This window comes from Pituophis catenifer, unplaced genomic scaffold (assembly GCF_029215685.1).
Source record: "Pituophis catenifer annectens isolate HBS135680 unplaced genomic scaffold, rPitCat1.0.hap2 SCAF_3, whole genome shotgun sequence".
Classification (NCBI taxonomy): domain Eukaryota; kingdom Metazoa; phylum Chordata; class Lepidosauria; order Squamata; family Colubridae; genus Pituophis; species Pituophis catenifer.
In genome coordinates, this window is record NW_027256883.1 from 213,506,494 (window position 1) to 213,534,292 (window position 27,799).

General features: G+C 45.6%; 1 protein-coding gene across 2 annotated transcripts in view; it reads left to right on the plus strand.

Moving 5' to 3' along the window:
• Positions 1 to 24,811, plus strand: part of HM13 (histocompatibility minor 13) — a 38,656-nt gene extending 13,845 nt beyond the window's left edge. Inside the window, exons 4-13 of one of the 2 annotated variants that reach the window (XR_011600286.1) lie at positions 4,685 to 4,773; positions 7,884 to 7,969; positions 9,709 to 9,834; positions 10,356 to 10,413; positions 11,234 to 11,317; positions 12,607 to 12,643; positions 13,233 to 13,335; positions 14,905 to 14,990; positions 18,177 to 18,385; positions 24,225 to 24,311. Coding sequence is in view for 1 of the 2 variants with exons in the window: in XM_070941842.1 (XP_070797943.1) it covers positions 4,685 to 4,773; positions 7,884 to 7,969; positions 9,709 to 9,834; positions 10,356 to 10,413; positions 11,234 to 11,317; positions 12,607 to 12,643; positions 13,233 to 13,335; positions 14,905 to 14,990; positions 24,225 to 24,312 (757 nt within the window). In the remaining variant the exon portion in view is untranslated. Of the gene's footprint in view, positions 1 to 4,684; positions 4,774 to 7,883; positions 7,970 to 9,708; positions 9,835 to 10,355; positions 10,414 to 11,233; positions 11,318 to 12,606; positions 12,644 to 13,232; positions 13,336 to 14,904; positions 14,991 to 18,176; positions 18,386 to 24,224 lie in introns of both variants that reach the window. The other variant, XM_070941842.1, reaches the window with a different exon arrangement.
• The last annotated feature ends 2,988 nt before the right edge of the window (positions 24,812 to 27,799 follow it).

Genomic DNA, 27,799 nt, shown 5'->3' on the forward strand with positions numbered 1-27,799 from the left:
GAGTTGGAAGGGACCTTGTAGGTCATCTAGTCGAACTCCCTTCCCAAGCAGGAGACCCCACACCATTTCTGACCGATGACAGTCCGGTCTCTTCTTGAAAGCCTCCAGGGATGAAGCTCCCACAATTTCTGAAGGCAACTTCTGTTCCATGGGTTGATTGTCCTCACTGTCAGAAAATTTCTCCTTATTTCCAGGTTGAATCTCTCCTTGATCAGTTTCCATCCATTATTCCTTGTCTGGCCTTCAGGTGCTTTGGAGAATAGCTTGACCCCCTTCCTCCTCTCTGTGGCAGCCCCTCCAATATTGGAAGATGCTCTCCTGTCTCCCCTGGTCCTTCTCTTCACTAGACTAGCCAGGCCCAGTTCCTGCAACCGTTCATCGTATGTTTTAGTCTCCAGTCCCCTCATCATCCTAGTTGCTCTTCTCTGCACTCTTTCTAGAGTCTCAACATCCTTTTTATAGTGTGGTGACCCAAACTGGATGCCGGACTCTAGGTGTGGCCTTACTAAGGCTTTATAGAGTGGTATTAGCACCTCCTTTGATCTTGATTGACTCCCTCTGTTAATGCAATTTAGGATTGCATTGGCTTTTTTGGCTGCCACCGCACATAGCTGGCTCCTATTTAGCTGGTTGTCCACTAAGACTCCAAGATCCCTCTCACGGTTCCTGCTATTAAGCCTGGTTTCACCCAGTTTATATGTGTAATTTTGGTTTTTCTTGCCTAAGTTGTAAGACTTTCCTTTTCTCTACGTTGAATTTCATTTTGTTAGATAGGTTTCTTCTCTTCTCTACCAGCGCAGAAAATCTAAGTCTTTGGGCTCAGTGAAAGCAAAATACATCTGCAAGTAAAGGTGCTTAGTTGATTATTGGCACATAAAGGAAAGGTTAAAATCCTGGCAGGGGCTTAAGTTTAATAGTTAACCGTCTTATCAGATGGGAAACGGGCACCCAGCTGGCTGCTGAGCTTCCTCCCCGTTACCAGGAATGAGAATATTTACGTGTGGGTGGAAAACATCTGCCATCTTTTGAGGCCAGCTTTCCCTGTTGAAAACAAAGGAGTCCCGGCCTTTTAAAAACGAGTTTTTTTTTTTTAAAAAAAAGCTTCATTTTGATTTGCGGGTGCCAGTTTAGCTCTTAACAATCCTTGTTAGTTATGGTTGGCTCTGGGCCCATAACCCATGTTAAGGTTATTGTTGTTGTGTTACCAACCAGCAGAGTGGATTGCACAGAGAAACGTTGCTGAGAGCAATGAATAAGAGATACGCAAACTGGTTTATCAAAAGCTTACTTTATAGTGGAAAAACAGTCTCATAGTCTTTAAACAAATTCCAAGTCTTTGCCAGTAAATCAGCCCAGTAGTTACAGAATCTTCTTACTCAACAAACAGTAGTTGGTTAGAATAACAAACTCACTCTGGTTCACAAACCACGATGGTTGCAGATCCATCCAACGATGATTACAGATAACAACTCCTCTCAATGGTAGCTTATCATCACAGCTTCATCATTAACAGCAGCATAGCATTGCAGCTTCCTCTTCAACAGCAGATCATAGCAGCAACTGAACACGTTACAGAAGCTTTGCTTAAATATTCTCACAACCAGTAATTATGTAATTACAGCATGACTCAGCATTAAAGCCACATAATACATATACAGATTAAAGTTACAGTACACTTATATTGCCTGTACAACTGTTAGGCTTAAACCATATCCTAACAAAAGGCTCAACGTCGGCTTGCTCAGTTCAGCCATTGCCGTGCCAACAACCAAAAAAAGGAAGGATTATTTTGCAAGGTGGTCTTTGTATGATTAATAAAAACTGTTGATTGGCAATCCTGGAACAGAATTTGGGGGGTGCACAGCCTCACACCCTAACCCTGTAGGATCTTTCACCCAGCTTTGAGAAAAGGGGGGTGAACACTGCTTTTTCTGGAGAATTTCACGTCAGAATGTTGATTATAAATTAATAATACAGAATAACAAGAGTTGGAAGGGACTTTGAAGGTCTTCTACTCCAACCCCTTGCTCAGGCAGGAAACCCCGTACCGTTTCTGACAGGTGGCTGTCCACTTTCTTCTTAAAATCCTCCAGTGATGGAGCAGCCGCAACCTCTGGTGGCAAGCAGTTCCACTGATGAATTGTTCTTAACTGTCAGGAAGTTTCTCCTGAATTCCAGGTTGCTTCTCTCCTTGATTCGTTTCCGCCCGTTGCTTCTTGTCCTGCCGTCTGGTGCTTCAAAACCCCTCCAGAAACAATTCTTATCAGGTGGCGATTTGTTTGGGGTATGTGTGTGTGTCTCCAATTCCAGGTGCTAGTTATCACCTTTAAATCCCCTTATCATTTGAAGGTTTTTAATTTTTATTTATTTTTATATGCCGCCCTTCTCCGGAGACTCAGGGCGGCTTACAGTGCGTTAAGCAATAGCCTTCATCCTTTTGTATATTTTATACAAAGTCAGCTTATTGCCCCCACAATCTGGGTCCTCATTTTACCTACCTTAGAAAGGATGGAAGGCTGAGTCAACCTTGAGCCTGGTGAGATTTGAACTTGCAGTAATTGCAAGCAGCAGATGTTAATCTGTTAATAACAGTGCTTTAGTCCACTGTACTACAGGCTCTTCCTTTTTAAGCAATAGCCTTCATACTTTTGTATATTTATACAAAGTCAGCTTATTGCCCCCACAAACTGGATCCTCAATTTACCTACCTTAGAAAGGATGGAAGGCTGAGTCAACCTTGAGCCTGGTGAGAATTGAACTCGCAGTAATTGCAGGCAGCTGGATGTTAAATGCTGCCTTAGTAGGAGGCATTAGCCTCCTACGCCACTCAGGCTTCTTATAAGGTTATTTGAAGGGTCATTTTTTCCCCCAGTTTCATCTATCCAACCCACCAGAGCAGGGAGACGGGAGATGTTATGGGCCCCTTCCTCTAAATGAGGTCCATCTGGTGGGACCCCCGAAGGGCCTTCTCCGTGGTGGCTCATGGCTGCAGGGATAAGATTTATTTATTTATTTATTTTTCTTATACTTATATGCCGCCCTTCTCCCAAAGGACTCGGGGTGGCTCACAGGAATTAAAACGATGAAAACAATAAAAATAGCAACTAAAATAATCAATTAAAATCTCCCAATTAAAAAAAAATCAACCGTCAGATCAGCAAATTCGTTGGAAAAGCCATGTCTTCAGGTCACGGCGGAAAGAGCAGAGAGGTGTAACACGGGAGTAACGGGAGTAAGATTGCCTCCCCCCCTCCATTACATTCTATAAAGGCCCTAAAGACCTGGTTTTGCCAGGGGGCCTGGGGACCCCAGAGTATTAAGGAGCCCATCAAGTGGCTGGTTTGATTTTCATCATGGGGTTGGGAGGGTTTTACTAGGGTTTGTATTTGGGTTGTCCACTGAAAGTTGCCCACAGTCACCTCAAGTGAATTGGGCAACCATATTTATTTTATTTATTTATTTAAATTTGATTTATATACCCTTAAATTTGAAATCAATCATTTTTCTAATAGTTAACCTTAACTCTAAATCATCCTATTCAAATATTTCCCCTTTGCGTCCTTTTCACAACATAATATAATTTCCAGTATTTCCCTAAATTCCCTTATTCCAATCACAAATATTTTTCTTTGTCAATTTATTTATTTTTTTAAATTTGATTTATATGCCGCCCTTCTCCGGAGACTCAGGGCGGCTTACAATGCGTTAAGCAATAGCCTTTATACTTTTGTATATTCATACAAAGTCAGCTTATTGCCCCCACAAACTGGGTCCTCAATTTACCTACCTTAGAAAGGATGGAAGGCTGAGTCAACCTTGAGCCTGGGGAGATTCGAACCTGCAGTAATTGCAGGCAGCTGGTGTTAAATTACAGAGCTCTGTCTGTTGAGCTATCCAGGCTCCATATAAATTTTCTTAATAAATAATAATAATAATAATAATAATAATAATAATAATAATAATAATAATAATAATAATAATAATAATTTTATTTCTATACCGCCCTTCTCCCGAAGGACTCAGGGCGTTGTACAGCCAATTTAAAAACACAGGACACAACAATGATTAAAAATTAAAATAATTAAATAGATTTGGCCGATTTAAAACCCCAAAAATTTAAAATACCCCAATACCCCTCTGATGCTAATGGCATCAGAGCTTATGGCATCATTGTGAGGCTTCAAATTTCCATGTTTATAATTCTGAGTTTTACAATTTCAGCTACCTTAGTATAATGGCTGGGGAATTCTGGGAGCTGAAGTCCACCCAGCTTAACATTTATTCACATGCTGGAAAGGGAATTCTGGGAGTTGAAGTCCACCCAGCTTAACATTTATTCGCATGCTGGATGGGGAATTCTGGGAGTTGAAGTCCACCCGTTTTAACATTTATTCCCATGCTGGAAGGGGAATTCTGGGAGTTGAAGTCCACCCGGCTTAACATTTATTCACATGCTGGATGGGGAATTCTGGGAGTTGAAGTCCACACACCTTAAAGTGCCTGAGGTTGAGAAACACTGCTCTTAACTCTTTGGTACTCCTTTAGCTAGCTTTATAAAGGTATTTTTGTGCGATTTTGATTTTCCTTTCATACCGCTGCCCTTCTTGATTATGCTTTTTAAAACAACGATTCCTTCCGTTCTTTTTCACCTTTCTTTCCTTCTCTTCCTCCGATCTCATTTCAGCCCCGTGATGAATAAATTCTTCCCAACCAACTTTCCCAACAAGCAGTATCAACTCCTTTTTACTCAAGGCTCAGGAGAAGCAAAAGAAGGTAAGTTTGTTCCCTTGTTCAGCCAAAAGCTTGGAGAATTTCCTCTGTGAATCTTTGCTTCTTGCCTTGGTGTGTCTGCTTGTGTAACAAATGCTTTCGGCATCTTTCCTGACTGTGTTGTGTTGCGGCCAATGAGTGAATTTAAAAGAACAGCAAAACTTTATTAGTTACTATTTCTTTATCTATCTATCCATCTATCCACCCATCTATCTAATTGAACCCTGTCTGTCTGTCTGTCTGTCTGTCTGTCTGTCTGTCTATCTATCTATCTATCTATCTATCTATCTATCTATCTATCTATATGTCTCTCTATGATCTATTGTATCTGCTTACCTACCTATTATTTCTCTCTCTGCCTACCTACCAATCTATCTCTCTCCCTCCCTCCCTACCAACATCTATCTGTCTGTCTGTTTCTTTCTCTGTCTCTCTGTCTCTATATCTGTCTGTCTGTCTGTCTATCTATCTTTGTGTCCATCCATCCATCCATCCATCCATCCATCCATCCATCCATCCATCTATCTATCTATCTATCTATCTATGTTTTTCCTCTAGCCAGGTTTTCCCTACGTAACTAAAGTTTTTCTGCAGAAAATAGATACTATACCTTTACAGAGAGGATACATAAGATGTGGGTGTGGCCTACTGATAAAAGCAAACGAGCTGGAAATAGATCTATATAGGTCTCCCACCTAGCAGGAAGAGCTTGCTGGCTGCTAGAAAGGAAAAAAGCCCAGAATCGAGTGGATGTGATTCTACTGCGCAGAAAAACCTTGGTTACGTAGGGAAAACCTGGCTAGAGAAAAAACACACATAAACCCTACGAAGAAGTAAGAAAATAGATACTATCTATCTATCTATCTATCTATCTATCTATCTATCTATCATCTATCTATCTATCTATCTATCTATCTATCTATCTTTGTGTCTGTCTATCTATCTATCTATCTATCTATCTATCTATCTATCTATCTATCTATCTATCTATCTTTGTGTCTGTCTCTATCTATTTATCCATCCATCTATCTATCTGACATTGCATGCCAAAACAATTAGACACAAAGACATTTTTTTCCCTTCTGTGCCTTCACTCTGCTGAATTCCCACAGCACTGTCTTAAGCCTAAGGATATTTACCTATACGGTAGGGCTGTTTTCCTATTATCCTTCTCATCTTTTATCAATTGTTGTTATATCTTACCATTAATTATTGTAACTATGATCTTTGATATATGATCTCTCCCCTTGTTGTTGTATGTACTCTTGACAGCTTGTGCACCGGAGACAAATCCCTTGCGTGTCCAATCACACTTGGTCAAATAAAGTTATTTCTTTCCTGCCTTGTCTTTCGTATACACATACATACATATATACATGCTCTTTTTTTTAAATGCACACACACTCTCCTCCATACTTAACTCAAGTCCTCCACAACTGGACGGGCAGGTACCATCCAGAGGGATGGACATCACTACGTCTGGCTTCATAGACACTCGGAAGAGTGGATTTTATTTATTTATTTATATATTAAATTTATATGCCGCCCCTCTCCGGAGACTCAGGGGAGCTCACAATACATTTTAAAAAAACCATTCTAAAAACATTTAAAAGATTAAAAAACATTAAAAACCTTAGAACGGATTCCCACCATTCATGGCCGGATCTCGCCAGATCGCAAAGCGAGATCAATGGCCCCAGGCCTGCCGGAAGAGCCAGGTCTTCACCGCTTTCTGGAAGGCCAATTGGGTGGGGGTGGTCCTGACCTCAGGAGGTAACTGGTTCCAGAGAGCTGGGGCAGCCACAGAGAAGGCCCTCCCCTGCGGGCCCGCCAGTCGGCATTGTTTAGCTGATGGAACCCGGAGGAGACCAACTCTGTGGGAACTTACCGGTCGCTGGGAGCTATGGATGGTCTTCAGGACCCCTTTTACCTCCCAAATTCCTTGCTTTCTTTTTTTCATTCTGTTATTCAGTTTTTATTTATTTTTATTCAAAGCCTTAAAATACAAACTCCCCAAAAAGTGGGGGGGGGGGAATACAAAAACAAAACTAGATAAAAACTATATACAAAAAGTACAGAAAAAGGGGAAAAAAACCCGACAAAACAAACACATACATAAATTGTCCGTTGAACACTTATAAATATATTTAAATTTTAATAACAACCTCCCCACCCCCCACCCCCTTGTGGAAAAGGCACCCCCTTCTTTGCAGATTGACAAGACCTGTAGCTACTCTTGCCTTTTTTTTTTATTGAAAAAGTTTTACAAATACAGATTTTTCTCCCTTTCCCCCCCCCTCCTCCTCCTCCCTAACCCCCCCTCACCCTCCCCACCCCCCATGGCTTCTCCAAAAATTAAATCCAGATTGATATCAAATTCTATAATACTTTACCATCCTTTTACACCACCCCCCACATGCTAACATGGGTGATGGAACTAATAATCTAGTTGAAAGACGTTACAGAAGACACTATATGGATTATAATTTTAAAGTCATTTGAGGATTCATATATGGAAATATTTTTGTTAGTTGTGTGGTGTGGGCAGAAGAACAAAGATATTAATATTATGTCAGGTAGACCTGTAGGAAAATGGGTGGAGATGGGTTAGGTTATTGACTGTTTAGTTTAGGAAAAGGGATGTTATGTTACGTTTAGATATAAATATACGTAAAAGATTTGGATTAGGAGATATATGCACGTGGGAGGAAATGGGTAGATTATGAGTTGAATAAACGTTAAATTAGGATTTATTACATAGTTTTATAGTTGAAGGTTGCTTTGAAATGTATAGTTTAGGGGGGAAATAATAATAATGTTAGAAAGAACTCTTGCCTTCTTGATTGACAGGTCTGGCATCTGTTGGTGGGATTTGGGGAGGGGGCTCCCATGGCCTTCAGCCCAACTCCCTTTTATCTGGTCCAGCTGACATTTTTTCTTTCGTTTCCTTGCTGCTTACCTATCTCCCAAAGGGATCTTTTAAACAAGATCCCTGATTTTTTTTTTCCCCGTCACCTTCCTTACGTGCCTCCTTCGTCTTTAGGTAGGTCAGCTTCAGCGTCTCCTCACGCTAGTGACCGTGAAAATGGCTTTTCTCATTTGTCTCGTTGCAGAGATTGTGAACTACGAGTTTGACACCAAGGATCTCGTCTGCCTGGTCGTGAGCAGCGTTGTGGGCGTCTGGTACCTGCTGAGGAAGGTAGGCTGACCTGCTGGCGAGGCAGGTGAAGTGTTAATACCACTTTATAAGGCCTTGGGAAGGCCACACCTGGAATCCTGCGTCCAGTTTTGGTCGCCACGATGTAAAAAAGATGTTGAGACTCTAGAAAGAGTGCAGAGAAGAGCAACAAAGAGGATTAGGGGGCTGGAGGCTAAAACATATAAAGAACAGTTGCTGGAATTGGGTATGTCTAGTTTGATGAAAAGTGCTCTCTGAGCTGGCTTGTTTTCCTGTGGACGTTTCATGACCCAACTAGGTAATTTCATCAGTGCAAGTTCCTTCCATCTCAATCACAATCATATAAAGAACGGTTGCTGGAACTGGGTATGTCTAGTGACTAATTCTGATGAAAAGAAGGACTAGGGGAGACATGATAGTAGTGTTCCAATATCTCAGGGGCTTCCCCAAAGAAGAGGGAGTCAAGCTATTCCCCAAAGCACCTGAGGGCAGGACAAGAAGCAACGGGTGGAAACTAATCAAGGAGAGATCCATCTTGGAACTAAGGAGAAATTTCCTGATAGTGAGAACAATTAATCAGTGGAACAACCTGCCTCCAGAACAGGTGTGAAATGCTACTGGTTCAACCAAACCGGTAGTAAAAAAAATGCTTTAAAAAAGTAGAAAAAAAAAAAAAGATTGCCACGATCACAGGCACAGCTGATTGTCACAGCTGATCGTTGGAACTTCTAAAAAAAACTTTTTAGTTAAAAAATGCTTTAAAACTTTTTTTAAAAAGTTGGGCACGCCCACCCAGTCACATGACACCCCCCCCCCCCAAAAAAAAGCCATGCCCATAGAACCGGTAGGGAAAATTTTTGAATTTCACCAGAAGTTGCTAATGCTCCAACACTGGAAGTTTTTAAGAAGAGATTAGATAATCATTTGTCTGAAGTGGTGTAGGGTTTCCTGCCTAAGCAGGGGGTTGGACTAGAAGACCTCCAAGGTCCCTTCCAACTCGGTTATTACTGTTCTGTTATTTTAATGAAAAGAACGACTAGGGGTGACATGAGAGCAGTCTTCCAATATCTCAGGGGCTGCCCCAAAGAAGAGGGAGTCAAGCTATTCTCCAAAGCACCAGAAGGCAGGAGAAGAAGCAATGGGTGGAAACTAATCAAGGAGAGAAGCAATTTAGAACTAAGGAGGAATTTGCTGACAGTGAGAATGATTAACCAGTGGAACAGTTTGCCACTAGAAGTTGTGAATGCTCCAACATTGGAAGTTTTGAAGAAGAGATTAGATAACCATTTGTCTGAAGTGGTGTAGGATTTCCTGCCTAAGCAGGGGGTTGGACTAGAAGACCTCCAAGGTCCCTTCCAACTCTGTTCTATTCTATTTTTCCTTCCCTCTTCCTTTCTTTCCTTCTTTCCTTTATTCCTTCCTTCTTTCCTACCTTCCGTCTCTTTTTCCTTCCTTCCTTCCTTCCTTCCTTCCTTCCTGAAACTCCCTTCCCTCCCTCCCAAATGAACCTTCCTTCCTCAACATTAATCAACTTTCCTTCCTTCTTCCTTCCCTCCCTTCTTTTTAACCACTTGTCTGAAGTGGTGTAGGGTCTCCCGCCTAAGCCGGGGGTTGGACTAGAAGACCTCCAAGGTCCCTTCCAACTCTGTGATTCCGAGGCTGGGCCGCTTGAGCAGGCCGCAGACAGGAGGGCCTGGACTGCTGTCGGACGGAGGGCGTGGGAAGCGTGGTTCATGGTCCTTCTTCTCTTTTTTTCCCAGCACTGGATTGCCAACAACCTCTTCGGCCTGGCCTTCTCTCTCAACGGGGTGGAGCTGTTACACCTGAACAACGTCAGCACGGGCTGCATCCTCCTTGGAGGCCTCTTCATCTACGACGTCTTTTGGGTAGGCCTCTGCTCCGGCCATTCGTTCCCCAGGATCTCAGCAGATCCCGCGGACCACATTCTTGGTTCTTTCTTTATTAGCTTTTCATCCCGCCTTTTTGTTAATTTTATAAGTAACTCAAGGTGGTAGATGTATTTAGAAATTCTAAATTTGCCGGACTTGAACATTTTGACTCTACAAAAAACCACCTTACTCGGAACAGCTTACATCCTCCAACGATACCTTAACGGTTCCTAGGTCCTTGGTTAGGACTCGAGCTGCTGAGCTATTAACCAGCCTCAAAGGCTGTGAATCTCACTAAAGATTAACCAATAAATAAATAATAATAATAATAATAATAATAATAATAATAATAATAATAGTAATAGTAATAGTAATAGTAATAATAATAATAATATAAGAGGTGGTGACTCCAAAAAGCTCAGACGTAGAAACAGACTTTCTTGCAATCAGGCTGCACCTGGTGGATGTCCGCCTGCCGGTCTCCCCTCTTCTTTAATTCTGCTTTCCTCTTTTCCTAGGTCTTTGGCACCAACGTGATGGTGACCGTGGCCAAGTCATTCGAAGCCCCCATCAAATGTGAGTAGTTAATGGAAATCCCCCCCCCCAAAAAAACTACCTTTAATGGCAGCTTACCCTGATCGACGTTGGTAGCCCCTCCCCAACTAGGCGGGTCCCTTCAAGATAAGTCCTCAGCATACAACCATACTCGCTTAGTGACCGAAGTCAACAACGGCACTGAAAAAAAAAAGGGGGGGACGGACTTAAATGACCGTTTTTCACACTTAACGACCTGTGATCCAAATTCGGCCGCTTGGCAACGGGCTCGTATTTATGACGGCTGCAGGTGGGGGGGGGCGCTTGTCAGGTGATCCCTTTTGGCGACCTTCCGACGAGCAAAGTCAATGGGGGGGGGAAGCCGGATTCACTTAATGGCCGTGTGGTTTGCTTAACAGCTGCCCTGATTTGCTAAACAGCTTCAAAACCGGGTCGTAAATACCTTTGGGGGGGAGGGGGTGTTGGTTGGAACGTCACGCGGTCGCTAAGTGACTGGTCGTAAGTCGGGGACTACCTGGTCTTATTTCCCTGAGGCTTTAGATCAGGGGTCTCCTATCTCGGCCACTGTAAGGCTTGTGGACTCCAACTCCCAGAATTCCTCAGCCAGCAAAGCTGGCTGAGGAATTCTGGGAGTTGGAGTCCACAAGCCTTACAGTGGCCGAGATTGGAGTCCCCTGCTTTAGAGGGGAGGGGCTTTCACTTGTCTAAGGCTAAAGACCCCTCCCAGCCCAGAACCAAATGTCCTTTGATGTCTTTTGTGCCGATTTCAGGGGCTCCTCCGCCTGGGATGGGCCCGGCAAGCAGCATCTTTCTCTTTCTCTCTCTCGTTCTTCCCCTGCAGTGGTTTTCCCCCAGGATCTGCTGGAGAAGGGCCTGGAAGCTGACAATTTTGCCATGCTGGGCTTAGGGGACATTGTGATTCCAGGTAAGGCAAATGCTTATAAGGGTTACAGTAAATCTTCTTTCTTTCCTTCCTTCCTTCCCTCCTTCCTTCCTTCCTTCCTTCTTCCTTCCTTCTCTCCCACACTCCTCCCTTCCTTTTTTCTTCCTTCCTTCCTTCTCTCTCACCCACCCTCCTCCCTTCCTTCCTTCCTTCCTTCCTTCCTTTCTCTCTCCTTCCTTCCTTTCTTCCTTCCTTCCTTCTTCCTTCCTTCTCTCCTTCTCTTCCACCCACCTTCCTTCCTTTCCTTCTTTCTTCTTCCTTCCTTCTCTCCCACACTCCTTCCTTTCTTCCTCCTTCCTTCCTTCCCCCACCCACCCACCCATCTTCCTTCTTTCCTTTTTTCTTCCTTCCTTCCTGTCCCATCCATCCTCCTTCCTTCCTTCATTCATTCCCTCCTTCTCTTCCACCCACCTTCCTTCCTTCCTTTCCTTCTTTCTTCTTCATTCCTTCTCTCCCACACTCCTTCCTTTCTTCTTCCTTCCTTCCTTCCCCCATCCACCCACCCACCCATCTTCCTTCCTTCCTTCCTTCTCTCCCATCCACCCTCCTTCTTTCCTTCCTTTCCTTCTTTCTTCTTCCTTCCTTCTCTCCCACACTCCTTCCTTCCTTTCTTCTTTCTTCCATCTCCCACCTACCCACCCTCCTTCCTTCCTTCCTTTCTCTCTTTCTCTCTTCTTTCCTTCCTTCCTTCTTTCTCTCCCACCCTCCCTCCCTCCCTCTCTCTTCCTTCCTTCTTCCGCCAGGCTGGGCTATCAACATAACATTTTTAAATTGGGTTTTAAATTTCTGGGGTTTTAAAAATTTAGCCGAATTTATTTAATAATTTTAAACTATTTTAACTGATGTTGTTTTGTGTTTTTAATAGGCTGTACACCGCCCTGAGTCCTTCGGGAGAAGGGCGGTATAGAAATAAAATTATTATTATTATTATTATTATTATTATTATTATTATTATTATTATTATTATTATTATTATTATTATTATTATTATTCCTTCCACAACGTTAGCAACTGTAGCGATTCGCTTATCAACGGCAGCTTTTTTGGGGGCAAAAAAACCCATTTGACTGCCTTGCTTAACAACGGAAACGTTGGCCTTCATTGTGTTTGTAAGCCAAGGCGTGTCTGCATTTGTAGCCACAAGGGGGCGCTGTGGGCCGGTTGCTAATTGAAACGAGACTATATCCAGCTAACTGGCAGGAAAGACATCTAAAACTGGACTGAAAACATTAAGATTCACGGTGACTTTATCCAACTTCCTCTCCCTCCAGGTATCTTCATTGCTCTTCTCTTACGCTTCGATATCAGGTAAATCCTTTGCAACAACTTGCCAATTGAAAAAAAATCCCCCCCCCGCCCCCTTCCAGCATTAAGAGGACAAAGAGCAGAAAAGATGGTTAAGCTAAAACATACGGAGAACGGTTGCAGGAACTGGGTATGTCTAGTTTGATGAAAAGAAGGACTAGGGGAGACATGATAGCAGTCTTCCAATATCTCAGGGGCTGCCCCAAAGAAGAGGGAGTCAAGCTATTCTCCAAAGCACCTGAGGGCAGGACAAGCAGCAATGGGTGGAAACAAATCAAGGAGAGAAGCAACTTAGAACTATGGAGAAATTTGAGGACAATTAATCAGTGGAACTGCTTGCCACCAGAAGTTGTGAATGCTCCAACACTGGAAGTTTTTAAGAAGAGGTTAGATAACCATTTGTCTGAAGTGGTGTAAGGTTTCCTGCCTAAGCAGGGGGCTGGACTAGAAGACCTCCGAGGTCCCTTCTCACTCTGTTATTACTGACCATCACTTTGCCTTTGGCTCTGTTTCCCTAATTCCCTCAACCTGTGGGTTTGTAACTTGGGTTCTGGACTGTCCTAACCTCCCACCCCTTCGCTTATCATGACAGCCTAAAGAAGAACACTCACACGTACTTCTACACCAGTTTCGTGGCCTACATTTTTGGACTCAGCGTGACTATCTTCATCATGCACGTCTTCAAACATGCTCAGGTGAGCTTCCTGGACCGGCCTCTTCCCCCCCCTTCCCCCCGCCCCCGACCAGGTTGTAGGAGCTGAACAGGTTTGCAGGAACAAAATCGGCATTGGAAATCTGGGAGAGGACACAAAGGTAATTACTGTATCCCTTTAAGACAGGGGTGGGCTCAGGAATTCTGGGAGTTGAAGTCCATGGGTCATAAAGGAATCATCGTTCCCACCCCTCTCTTAAAGAGACAGGCCAACAGCATGGCTGCCTCAGGAATTCTGGGAGTTGAAGTCCATGGGTCATAAAGGAATCATAGTCCCCACCCCTGCCTTAAAGGGACAGGCCGATAGCATGGCTGCCTCAGGAATTCTGGGAGTTGAAGTCCATGGGTCATAAAGGAATCATAGTCCCCACCCCTCTCTTAAAGAGACAAGCCAACAGCATGGCTGCCTCAGGAATTCTGGGAGTTGAAGTCCATGGGTCATAAAGGAACCATCGTTCCCACCCCTGCCTTAAAGGGACAGGCCGACAGCATGGTTGCCTCAGGAATTCTGGGAGATGAAGTCCACAAGTCATAAAGGACTACCCAGTCCAGCAAACTATGGCTGTAAACGCTGAGTAGAGAGGCAGTCGGGTGTAGTGATGTTGGTGCTTAAGTATTCATTTGGGAAACTAAAACCGTATGACGCAGTCTAAGGCAAATAATAACTCTTCTCAAGAAGTAGAACTTCCAGAGGGAAGTAAAGGAGGAGCAGGACTTGTAGTAGACTTGGGGAAAGAGTGTAGAACTTCCAAAGAGAAGTAGTGGAGGAGCACGATCTGTAGTAAACTCGAGGAAAGAGTGTAGGACTTCCAAAGGGAAGTAGTGGAGGAGCAGGATCTGTAGTAGACTTAGGGAAAGAGTGTAGAACTTCCAAAGAGAAGTAGTGAAGGAACAGGATCTGTGGTAGACTTGGAGAAAGAGTGTAGAACTTCCAAAGGGAATTAGTGAAGGGACAGAATCTGTAGTAGACTTGGGAAAAGAGTGTACGACTTCCAAAGGGAAGTAGTGGAGGAGCACGATCTGTAGTAGACTTGGGGAAAGAGTGTAGAACTTCCAAAGGGAACTAGTGAAGGGACAGAATCTGTAGTAGACTCGGGGAAAGAGTATACGACTTCCAAAGGGAAGTAGTGGAGGAGCACAATCTGTAGTAGACTCGGGAAAAGAGTGTAGAACTTCCAAAGAGAAGTAGTGGAGGAGCAGGAGCTGTAGTAGACTTGGGGACGAGTGTAGGACTTCCAAAGAGAAGTAGCAGAAGAACAGGAGTTGTGGACTTCCATGGCTGGCTGAGAAATTCTGGGAGTTGAAGTCCCCCCCATCTTCAGATGGCCAAGGTTGAGGAACACCTGGGCACGGAGTTTGGGATTCTCAAAGACACCTCTGGGCTGTGACTCCCGTCACCTTGTGATTATGACGGCCCCAGATTGGAGAAGGCTTCCCACCGGGGACCACGAGAAGGTCATGAGCGACTCCGCTGCTGTGAGTGAGGGGTGTATCTTAGCAGGCTGGGCCCCCCGGTTCCCTCTGACGTTCTCCCTTGGTCTTCCTTCTTCAGCCCGCTCTGTTGTACCTGGTTCCGGCTTGCATCGGCTTCCCTCTTCTGGTGGCCTTGGCCAAAGGAGAAGTGACCGACCTGTTCAGGTGAGTCCAATGGGTACAGGAAGTCCTCGACTTAACGACCATTGCAGAGCCTGGGATTTCTGCTGTCAGTCACGACCGTCGTAAATCGAGGTGCCCATGTTGACTGATACTGGTGACCTTGTTGTTAACGGTCGTAAGCTACGATGGAGCTCAAGTGGTTTTTATCCGTGAGACCAAACCTGATTTGAAGAGTTTTAGGCAGTCGTTAAGCGAACACAGTGTTTTGGGGGGGGGGGGTGCTGAGATGATAATCCCCCTCCCCAGAAGTCTACAGAAGTGGACAGACTTCCCTAGAGCAGGGGTCTCCAACCTTGGCAACTTTGAGACGTGTGGACTTCAACTCCCAGAATTCCTCAGCCAGCTTTGAGGAATTCTGGGAGTTGTAAAGTCCACATGTCTCAAAGTTGCCAAGGTTGGAGACCCCTGCCCTAGAGAGTAGCTTCCTTTGTGAGTTAGGGTCTCCCCCACAGGCTCAAAACCCAGATACGGGTAATCCTCGCCTTACGACCACCATTTTGAGCCCAAAATTTGATCACATGATGCCAGGAGACTGCAACCGTCATAAATACGAACCAGTTGACAAATGTCGGAATTTTGATCATGTGACCATGGAGGAGGAGGAGGAGGAAGAGGACTATGGGGTCCTTGGTGCTCTCTGAGCATGGTGGTTTTCTTGAAGACGTTTCATGACCCAACTAGGGAACATCATCAGTGCTGGAAAGGAGTGGGGTTTGTGGAATTGGAGGAGGAGGATTATGGGTTCCTTGGTGCTCTCTGAGCTGGGTGGTTTTCTTGAAGACGTTTCATGACCCAACTAGGGAACCTCATCAGTGCTAGAGGAGAGTGGGGTCTGCGGAGTGGAGAAGGAGGAAGAAGATTGTGTGGTCCTTCATGCTCTCTGAGCCTGGCTTGTTGGCTTGCAGGCATCTCATGACCCATTTCTAAGAGTTATGGCATCTGCTGAGATACGTCCACCAGAAAAATCCTTCAGGACATTTTTGGATTGTTGTTCTGTGGTGCTTGATTCTCCACCTTCTGCTCCAGCTGGTCTCGTTTCTCCTGGGGAATTCTGGGACTTGAAGTCCACCTATCTTCAAAGTCTCCAAGATTGAGACTTATAGAACTGACCCAATAGGACTTCCTTCAATCAGGAACACCTCCTAGAAACCATATGGAGATGTCCACCTTGTTTTCATGCATGGGTTTGGCTTTGCCATCACCACCTGTATATGCTGGGCATCTAGTCCGTACCATGGAATTTGTGGTGGCCTTCCATTCCATCCTTCCAACCCTGCTTAGCTTTTCTGCCCAGATAGGACAAGCCAGGAGATGACTTGTTCCATTACTTCTTCAAGCTTGGTCTGGCATTCTCTTCCCATGGGAGAAACTTGGGGGTCAGCAAGAGGGGGTTTAAGATGGGACGGGGATCACGGTGGCCCTGGGTTAGTCTGACAAGCCGTGTCGGGCCTTCAAGATATCTCAGTTTCTCTTCTTAGTGGAAGACTTGAAATTGGCCTTCTGACTTGGTTCCAGAAGTCGTGGGTGCTCCATCACTGGAGGTTTTTAAGAAGAGATTGGACAGCCATTTGTTGTTAGGATCTCCCGCTCAAGCAGGGGATTGGCCTACAACAGGGGTCTCCATCCTTGGCAACTTTAGGACTTGTGGACTTCAACTCCCAGAGTTCCTCAGAAGGAACTGGGCTAGAAGATCTCCAAGGGGTATTCATGTCCAACCTCGGCACTTTTTAAGATTTGTGGACTTCAACTCCCGTAGTAGACTGGGGAATTCTGGGAATTGAAGTCCACAGGTCTTAAAAGTGGCCAATATTGAACATCTCTAGTAGAAGGTCTCCTGGTCAAGCAGTGGGTTGGACTAGAAGACCTCCAAGGGGCATCCATGTCCAACCTTGGCACCTTTTAAGACTTGTGGACTTCAACTCCCATAGCGGACTGGGGAATTCTGGGAATTGAAGTCCACAAGTCTTAAAAGTGGCCAATGTTGAACATCTCTAGTAGAAGGTCTCCTGGTCAAGCAGTGAGTTGGACTAGAAGACCTCCAAGGGGCATCCATGTCCAACCTTGGCACCTTTTAAGACCCATGGACTTCAACTCCCGTAGTAGATTGGGGAATTCTGGGAATTGAAGTCCACAAGTCTTAAAAGTGGCCAAAATTGAACATCTCTAGTAGAAGGTCTCCTGGTCAAGCAGTGGGTTGGACTAGAAGACCTCCAAGGGGCATTCATGTCCAACCTTGGTACCTTTTAAGACCTGTGGACTTCAACTCCCGTAGTGGACTGGGGAATTCTGGGAATTGAAGTCCACAAGTCTTAAAAGTGGCCAATATTGAACATCTCTAGTAGAAGGTCTCCTGGTCAAGCAGTAGGTTGGACTAGAAGACCTCCAAGGGGCATCCATGTCCAACCTTGGCACCTTTTAAGACCTGTGGACTTCAACTCCCGTAGCGGACTGGGGAATTCTGGGAATTGAAGTCCACAAGTCTTAAAAGTGGCCAATATTGAACATCTCTAGTAGAAGGTCTCCTGGTCAAGCAGTAGGTTGGACTAGAAGACCTCCAAGGGGCATTCATGTCCAACCTTGGTACCTTTTAAGACCCATGGACTTCAACTCCCGTAGCGGACTGGGGAATTCTGGGAATTGAAGTCCACAAGTCTTAAAAGTGGCCAATGTTGAACATTTCTAGTAGAAGGTCTCCTGGTCAAGCAGTGGGTTGGACTTGAAGACCTCCAAGGGGCATTCATGTCCAACCTTGGCACCTTTTAAGACCCGTGGACTTCAACTTCCGTAGCGGACTGGGGAATTCTGGGAATTGAAGTCCACAAGTCTTAAAAGTGGCCAACGTTGAACATCTCTAGTAGAAGGTCTCCTGCTCAAGCAGGGGGATGGACTAGAAGACCTCCAAGGTCCCTTCCAACTCTGTTAATTCTGTCATCGAATCACCCCATGGGACTGCCCCAGTTTTGACACCTCCCCACCCCGAACTCTTTCTCCGTGGGTAATCCAGCCGGAAAGGGAGGGAATGCGGGCAGCTTTGCCAACCTCGTCTATGCCTTGCCAACTCTTCCTAAGCTTCTCTTTCGCCCCCTTCCCCACTTTGTCTCTGTCTCTCCTCTCCCCCCACTTCCTACCGGCCCCCTTTCTCCCCCCCCCTCTCTCTCTCTCCTGCAGCTATGAGTCTTCTGCCGAAATCTTGCCCCACACCCCACGGCTGACCCATTTCCCTAACGTCTCCGGGTCTCCGTCCAGCTTGGCCGATTCCATGCAGCAGAGCCCGACTTGTTCCCACAGACGCCGCCAGCAGAGTCCCAGCGTCATGTAGCCCCCCCTTCCCTCCCCCCCAAAGGCAAGGCCCTGTCCACCTGTGACACTCTGGCCAGGTAGGGGGGAGAGCCGAGGGCCCCACGGAGCGGGGAGGGTCTGGGGTGGGATGGGTGGGCACGGCGTGAGCCCCTTATCAATAAGAGGTTATTTTTAATTCTCACGAACGGGGTGTTAGGGAACTACAGGGCAGTCCTCGTTTTACGACCGGAGTTGAGCGCAATATTGTCACTGCCGAGCAAGGGAGCTTTGTCCCATTTGACGGGCCCTTCTTGCCAAGCGTTGTTAAGCGAATCAGGGCAGTTGTTCAGCACAGTACGGGTAGTCCTGGAATTGCGACCGTAATCGAGCCCGAAATGTAGGTGGTAAACTCGAGAAACTGAAGCGAGCTTGCTCCATTTTCTGGCCTTAGTTGTCTTTAAGTGAAACACTTAAATTAGTCACACGGATGTTAAGTGAATCCGGCTTTCCCCCCCCCCCCCCGGTGGCTTTGTCGGTCAGAAGGTCGCAGAAGGGGATCACGTAACCCAAGGACACTGCGACAGTCGTAAATACGAGTCGGTGGTCAAGCATCCGAACGTAAATCGCGCGACCCCCAGGGATGCTGCCGACGGTCGTTAAGTGTGAGATATGGTCATAAGTCACTTTTTTTCCAGTGCCGTCGTAACTTGAAACGGTCCACTAAGTGAATAGTTGTAAGTTGAGGATTGTCTGTAGGAGATTCTCTGTAATTCTTACGAAAAGCTGATCTGGACCAACAACAAGAAAACAAAACAAGTTGTGATGTACAGTGAGCGACTAGATCAGTGTCTTAACTTTAAACGCATGGTGGTTCATTCAGTGACTGTCCAAAGTTACGACGACGCTGAAAAAAAGTGACTTATGACCGTTTTTCACACTTACGACCGTCGTAACATCCCCATGGTCATGTGATCAAAATTCAGACGCTTGGCAACGGTCGCAGTGTCCCAGGGTCACGCGATCCCCTTTCTGACCAGCGGGGAAGGCCGGATTCACTTAACAACTGCGTGACTCATTTAAAAACGGCAGTGATTCGCTTAACAATGTGGCGAGAAAAGTCGTAAAATGGGGGCAAACGAGTTTCTCACCTAGCCACGTAAATTTTGGGCTCCGTTGTGGTCGCGAGTCGAGGGCTATCTGCCTAAGTGGTCCTCAAGTTACGACTGGCCACTGATCAACTGTTTCAAGATATATCCAAGCCCCCCCTCAAAAGGTATTTGGAACCCATATTCACAATTGCAACGGATAGGCTCCTTCCTGCTTTTACACAATCACATTTTGTGTGTTTAGCAATAAGCTTGTATTTGCTTATTTCTACTAATCTAGTGGAAATATTAATTTATAGGCTACTCCCGTGGTGAAATTCAAATTTGTTTACTACCGGTTTGTGGGCGTGGCTTGGTGGGCGTGGCAGGGGAAGGATACTGCAAAATCTCCATTCCCATCCCATTCTAGGGGAAGAGTACTACAAAATCTCCATTCCCACCCCACTCCTGGGGGAAGGATATTGCAAAATATCCATTCTCACCCCACTCCTGGGGGAAGGATATTGCAAAATATCCATTCTCACCCCAGTCCAGGGGACGGATACTGCAAAATCCCCATTTCCTCCCCACTCCTGGGGGAAGGATATTGCAAAAACTCCATTCCCACCCTCTTGGGGGAAGGATATTGCAAAATCTCCATTCCCACCCTCCTGGGGGAAGGATATTGCAAAATCTCCATTCCCACCCCACTCCAGGTGAAGGATATTGCAAAATCTCCATTCTCACCCCAGTCCAGGTGAAGGATACTGCAAAATCTCCATTCCCACCCCACTCCAGGGGATGGATACTGCAAAATCCCCATTCCCTCCCCACTCCTGGGGGAAGAATATTGCAAAATCTCCATTCCCATCCTCCTGGGGGAAAGATATTGCAAAATCTCCATTCCCACCCCACTCCAGGGGACGGATACTGCAAAATCTCCATTCCCACCCCACTCCAGGGGACGGATACTGCAAAATCCCCATTCCCTCCCCACTCCTGGGGGAAGGATATTGCAAAATCTCCATTCTCACCCCACTCCAGGGTTGGATACTGCAAAATCTGCATTCCCACCCCACTCCTGGGGGAAGGATACTGCAAAATCCCCATTCCCTCCCCACTCTGGGGCCAGCCAGAGGTGGTATTGCCGGTTCTCCGAACTACTCAAAATTTCTACCAGTTCTCCAGAACCTGCTGGATTTGGGCTGCTCCATCATGATATGCCGTACGCTAAATAAATAAAAGTTATTTCTTGACCCTGATTTATGACGGGTTGTGGTTTTTTTGCCAGAAACCGGGGTTTTACTCCCGCTTCCTGGCCAAAAAAACCCGTCCATTGTGGACAAGGCCGTTCGCTTAATGACCTCAGCGTTCGTTTTACGACCACTGTGTTTGTTTAACTACTTGTGCAAAAAAATGTCATAAAATCAGGCTGGTCAAGTGAGTGTCTCGATGTACAACCGTCGGCCTCTATTACGGTTTTAAGTCAAGGACTACCTGTAACCGGTTTTATTTCAAAGCGGAAGCCATGTTCGTGAGCCGCAGAAAATCTTTGTCATTGCTTATCCCTTTTCACAAACGGGGTTAGTCGGAAAAGAGGTGAACAGACTACAGGGCGTCCTCGACTTACAACAGTTCGCTTAGTGACCATTCAAAGTTACATTGGAAAAAAGTGACTTAGGACCGTTTTTTTCACACTTACGACTGTTGCAGGGTCAAAATTCAGACGCTTGGCAAACTGGCTCCTATTTATGACGGTCGCAGTGTCCTGGGGATGTGGAGGGGGGTGTCCCGCGATCCCCCTTTTGCGACCTCTGATAAGCCAAATCAGTGGGGAAGCCAGATTCATTTAACGACCGTCCGGCTCACTTAACAACTGCAGTGATTCACTTAACTGTGGCAAGGAAGGTCGTAAAACGGGGCAGACCTCCTTTAACAGCTTGTCTCGCTTAGCAACAGAAATTGAGGGCTTTGTTCTGTTCCCCACTCTTAAGTTAGTCTGCGTGCAAGCTCGAACTGTGCAGCTAAACTTACTTATTCTCCAATAAAACGGACCGTGTGCCTAGATCTGGATGCTTCGTTGAAAGAACAGGATACGGTGAAACTGGGGGAAAATAGGGATACATACAACGAGAACCAAAATACAAGATAGGCAGTATTGAGTAACTGCTGAACGCAACAATGAATAAATACAAGCAATTTAAATCTCACCTGCGATGTTCTTTGTGTGGGATGTGGGTTTGTCCTTGGATGACCTTGTGCCACAGATTAAGGTGGATGCTTCCTTGTGCTTCTGCCTTCCCCAAATGCTAAAGGGAAATGGAGTCTGATTTCCCAGGGTTCACTTGGTTTGAGAGTGCGGGCTGATGGGTAAAGGGATGGGGTCAGCTTCAAACAATATACTTGGTACTCAAAGAGTAGCCCTTAATGGGTCTGTGTTTCTCAACGTTGGAAGCTTGAAGATGGGTGGACTTCAACTCCCAGAATCCCCCAGCCAGCGCTGCTGGCTGGGGGATTCTGGGAGTTGAAGTCCACCCATCTTCAAGCTTCCAACGTTGAGAAACACTGATCTAAGTCTACATGGAGAGAAGTAAGCAATAGGGTACCATAAGGTTCCTTCTTAGGCCCAGTACTCTTCAATATCTTCATCAACGACTCAGACGAGGGAATAGGAGGGGAACTCACCCAATTTGCAGATGACACACAGCTGGCAGGAATAGCCAACATCCTAGAAGATAGGCTGAAGATCCAGATGGATCTTGACAGACTTGAACTCTGTCTGTCCTATCTAACAAAATGAAATTCAACGTAGAGAAAAGGAAAGTCTTACAACTTAGGCAAGAAAAACCAAAATTACACATATAGACTGGGTGAAACCAGGCTTAATAGCAGGAACCGGGAGAGGGATCTTGGAGTCTTAGTGGACAACCAATTAAATAGGAGCCAGCCGTGTGCGGTGGCAGCCAAAAAAGCCAATGCAATCCTAAATTGCATTAACAGAGGGATTCAATCAAGATCAAAGGAGGTGCTAATATCACTCTATAAATCCCTAGTAAGACCACACCTAGAGTATTGTATCCAGTTTTGGTCACCACACTATAAAAAAGATGTTGAGACTCTAGAAAGAGTGCAGAGAAGAGCAACCAGGATGATTAAGGGACTGGACACTGGAGGCTAAAACATATGATGAACGGTTGCAGGAACTGGGCCTGGCTAGTCTAGTGAAGAGAAGGACCAGGGGAGACAGGAGAGCATCTTCAAATATTTGAGGGGCTGCCCCAGAGAGGAGGAAGGGGGTCAAGCTATTTTCCAAAGCACCTGAAGGCCAGACAAGGAATAATGAATGGAAACTGATCAGGGAGAGATTCAACCTGGAAATAAGGAGGAATTTTCTGACAGTGAGATCAATCAACCGATGGAACAGAAGTTGCCTTCAGAAGTTGTGGGAGCTTCATCCCTGGAGGCTTTCAAGAAGAGACCGGACTGTCATCGGTCAGAAATGGTGTGGGGTCTCCTGCTTGGGCAGGGGGTTGGACTAGATGACCTATAAAGTCCCTTCCAACTCTGTTAATCTGTATTTTGTCTCTCCGGCCACTAGAGGGAACTAGAGAGCAACAACAGTATATAAAGATTGTATGTTGGGGCATATTTGTCTCTCCGGCCACTAGATGGAACTAGAAAGCAACAACAGTATATAAATATTGTATGTTGGGGCATATTTGTCCCTCTGGCCACTAGATGGGGCTAGAGAGCAACAACAGTATATAAATATTAGATGGGGCTAGAGAGCAACAACAGTATATAAATATTAGATGGGGCTAGAGAGCAACAACAGTATATAAAGATTGTATGTTGGGGCATATTTGTCCCTCTTGCCACTAGATGGGGCTAGAGAGTAATAACAGTATATAAAAGATATATGCTGGGGCACGACAGGCTCAATATAAATCCCTGCACTTCAGATTTCCATCAGCCATATATTTATTTATTTAATTTAATTTTTAATAAATAATTTAATATTAACCCAGTTTCCCCTCCAAGCTCTGCAACCTTGTTGGGGGTTGAACTGTGGAAGGGGAGGGGGTCTTAAGCGGTGGGTCGCTGCCGCAGTCAGAAGACTGAATTGAATTCTGTCTGTGGTGATGGTTTGGGTCTTGAGGGGGTGGGGGGGTGGGGCTGGTCTTCTCCAGGCTCCTTCAGGGTTTGCTGCTCCACATTGGAGGCCTCACTCTGGATTAGAGTTTCTCAACCGCTTTAAGAGGGGTTGGACTTCAACTCCCAGAATTCCCCAGCTAGCATTTTTTAAGATGTTGAAGTCCCCCCATCTTAAAGCCTGCTGGCTGGGGAATTCTGGGAGTTGAAGTCCACCCATATTAAAACATGACAGGCTGGGGAATTCTGGGAGTGGAAGTCCACCCATCTTAAAGCCTGCTGGCTGGGGAATTCTGGGAGTGGAAGTCCACCCATATTAAAACATGACAGGCTGGGGAATTCTGGGAGTGGAAGTCCACCCATCTTAAAGCCTGCTGGCTGGGGAATTCTGGGAGTGGAAGTCCACCCATATTAAAACATGACAGGTTGGGGAATTCTGGGAATTGAAGTCCACTCATCCTAAAGCCTGCTGGCTGGGGAATTCTGGGAGTTGAAGTCCACCCATGTTAAAGCCTGCTCACTGGGGAATTCTGGGAACTGAGGTCCATCCATCTTAAAGCCTGCTGGCTGGGGAATTCTGGGAGTTGAAGCCCACCTAGCCTAAAATAACCTAAATTGTGATTATGGTGGGGAAGCGTTCTATAACTGACCCCCTCTGGCCACGAGTCGGCCTCACCCTCCTTTCCCTCTTGCTCCCCAGCTACGAGGAGAACACCGCCCCGAAGGAAGCAAAGGAAGAGCCTAAAGAAGAGACGACAGAGACAGACCCCGAGAAGAAAGAGAAATAACGGCGAGCGACTGGCCAGGCTGGGCTTCTCTCCCCCATCCCCTCCCCTCCCCTCCCTCCGACCCCTTTCCCCATCGCAAATGGTTTTCATTTTTGTTTTCCAAGCCAACTGGATGGCGCCACGGCCGTATGTGCGGTGCGCTTGTGTCTCTGTGCGTCTGTCTGTCTGTCTGTCGGACTTGGGGCAGCCCCGGAGGCCGATCCGTGGTTTGGATCTCAGATCTGCCTTCCTGGACTTAGAATCCCCTCCCTGGGGGAGGAAACAGGCAGGTGGGAGGGGGATGTATGTGGAGTTAACAGTTCTCCCCCCCCCCACCTCCCTCCCCACTTCCCCCCCCCACCAAAAAAAGAAGCTTTTGACACCAGTCCCCCTTCCCGTCTTCGTTGCCTGGGGGGGGGGGTGGAGGTAGAGGGAGGGGTCCTGGGTGCTGATTTTTAAATTTTGTATTGTGGATTTGCTTCTTCTCATATTAAAAGGGAAAAAAAGATGAAAGCCAAAAGCAGACCTGACCGGATAATTTGTTCGGAATGAATTATCTCTCCTGGGAGGTATTTGGGGGAGGGGCTGGATTTGGGGGGGGTGTCTCATGGCCTTCACAGGCAGCTCAGGGGAGATCGGTTACAGGAGACGGTCCTCAAATAAATTTGATAAATAATAAACCTTGGAGAAAGGCACCCAAATCCGAAGGCCTGCAAATAGAAATAGAACGACTGTGATAGCAACAGTAGGATCAATAGTAAATATGGTTGCAGGAATTGGGTATGTCTAGTTTGATGAAAAGAAGGACCAGGGGGGACATGATAGCATCTTCCAATATTTGAGGGGCTGCCCCAAAGAAGAGTTGGGGGTCAACTTATTTTCCAAAGCACCAGAAGGCAGGACAAGAAGCAACAGATGGAAACTAACGAAGGAGAGAAGCAACCTGGAATTCAGGAGGAATTTCCTAACAGTGAGAACAGTTAACCAGTGGAACTGCTTGCCACCAGAAGTCGTGGGTGCTCCATCACTGGAGGTTTTCAAGAAGAGACTGGACAGCCATTTGTCTGAAGCGGTGTAGGGTTTCCTGCCTAAGCAGGGGGTTGGACTAGAAGACCTCCAAGGTCCCTTCCAACTCTTGTTATTCCGATACAGATTGTTAAATTAGTCACACAGTTGTTAAAGTGAATCCAGCTTCCCCGTGGACTCGGCTTATCTCAAAAGGGGATCACAAAACCCCAGGACGTTGCAAAGGTCACAAATAGGAGTCCGTTGCCACGCGTCGTAATTTGGAGCACGTGGCCACGAGGATGCCGCAGTGGTGGTGGGAAGTACGGTCGTGTCACTTCTTTTCAGTGCTGGTGCGAGTTCGAATTTTTTATTTATTTTTTATTTATTTATTTTTTAATTTGATTTATATGCCGCCCTTCTCCGGAGACTCAGGGCGGCTTACAATGCGTTAAGCAATAGCCTTCATACTTTTGTATATTTTTTTTTATACAAAGTCGGCTTATTGCCCCCACAAACTGGGTCCTCATTTCACCTACCTTAGAAAGGATGGAAGGCTGAGTCAACCTTGAGCCTTGGAGAGATTCGAACCAGCAGAAATTGCAGGCAGCTGTGTTAATAACAGGGTGCATTAAACCACTGTACTATCAAGGCTCCTAAATGGTCGCTAAACGAGCGGTTGTAAGTCGAGGACTACCTGCCACCGACGTCTTCTGTGCTACCACCTCCTCTTTCAATTCAGTTCATAGTGGGGTGGAGATTTTCAGCTCCTGCAGTTTTCGTGGTTGAATTAAAGCTCGGCTTTAGGGTCGTTCCTTGGTGGCAGTGGCAGGTCCGTTGCTGGTGAGCACCCACTGGGGAAAGCCAAACAGGTGTGTCACCTGCTCAGAAGGCCTTGCATACCTTTTGTCCAGGTGTTTTTCCTAAATCGAGTTCTTTAATCTGTACCTGATGTCCAGATCATTTCTCGATCTGGACAGCAGAGGGCAGCGTATGACTCTGGATTAATAAACAGGAGCCACATTAATGCCCATATTGAGATGTATGGACTTCAACTCCCAGAATTCCCCAGCCAGCAACGCTGGCTGGGGAATTCTGGGAGCTGAAGTCCAGCCACCATAAAGGATGTTGGCTAGATAGTTCTGAGGTTAAAGTCCACCCATCTTAAAGTATGCTCACTGGAGAATTCTGGGAGTTGAAGTCCAGCCATCTTAAAGCACATTGGCTGGGGAATTCTGGGAGCTGAAGTCCAGCCACCATAAAGGATGTTGGCTAGATAGTTCTGAGGTTAAAGTCCACCCATCTTAAAGTATGCTCACTGGAGAATTCTGGGAGTTGAAGTCCAGCCATCCTAAAGCACGCCGGCTGGGGAATTCTGGGAGCTGAAGTCCAGCCACCATAAAGGATGTTGGCTAGATAGTTCTGAGGTTAAAGTCCACCCATCTTAAAGTATGCTCACTGGAGAATTCTGGGAGTTGAAGTCCAGCCATCTTAAAGCACATTGGCTGGGGAATTCTGGGAGTTGAAGTCCAGCCACCATAAAGGATGTTGGCTAGATAGTTAAAGTCCACCCATCTTAAAGTATGCTCACTGGAGAATTCTGGGAGTTGAAGTCCAGCCATCCTAAAGCACGCCGGCTGGGGAATTCTGGGAATTGAAGTACTCCCATCTTAAAGCACACTGGCTGAGGAATTCTGGGAGTGGAAGTCCACCTATTTTAAAATTTGCCAAGTTAAGAAACACCGCTCTGAAAGATTCTGTGGGGCAGTTAGAAGCATGGAAGGAATCAATGCTGAAAGACCCCCCCCAACTGCCAGATTTTCTGCATGGGGGGGGTACAATTTAAGCAGTGTTCCTCATATGGGGTTGGACTAGAAGACCTCCAAGGTCCCTTCCAATCCTAGGATTCCATGATAATTTTAACAGCTTTAGACTTGGCTATCCGAGGGTCCTTTTCTCTTGATAAGGACTGATTTGGAGTTGTTCGGTTAGGAGAAATTCCACCATCCAATTCATAAGGAGGGACCCCCCTTGTGGCCCCAATTATGCTTACCTTCCCTGCTTTCATAACCCCCCACCTCATCCTTCAAACCTTTTCTGTTTCAGTTAGTTAAAAATTATAACTTTTTAATGGTTTGCATTTAAAAAAAAAAAAAATCTGTGAGATTGCTTTAGGGTCCTCTGGGCAGAAAGCTGAGGTTTGGTTAAATGAATAATAACATTATATATATTATATATATTACACTATATATTATATTATATTATATTATATTATATTATATTATATTATATTATATTATATTATATTATATTTATATTATATTATATTATATTATATTATATTATATTATATTATATTATATTATATTATATTATATTATATTATATTATTATATTATATGACACTGACGATGAGGCACGACCACGGACCAGAAGCCATACCACAGCTGCATCATTAGCCACTTTAAACCCCTCCAATCCATACATGAAGCAGACTGACACC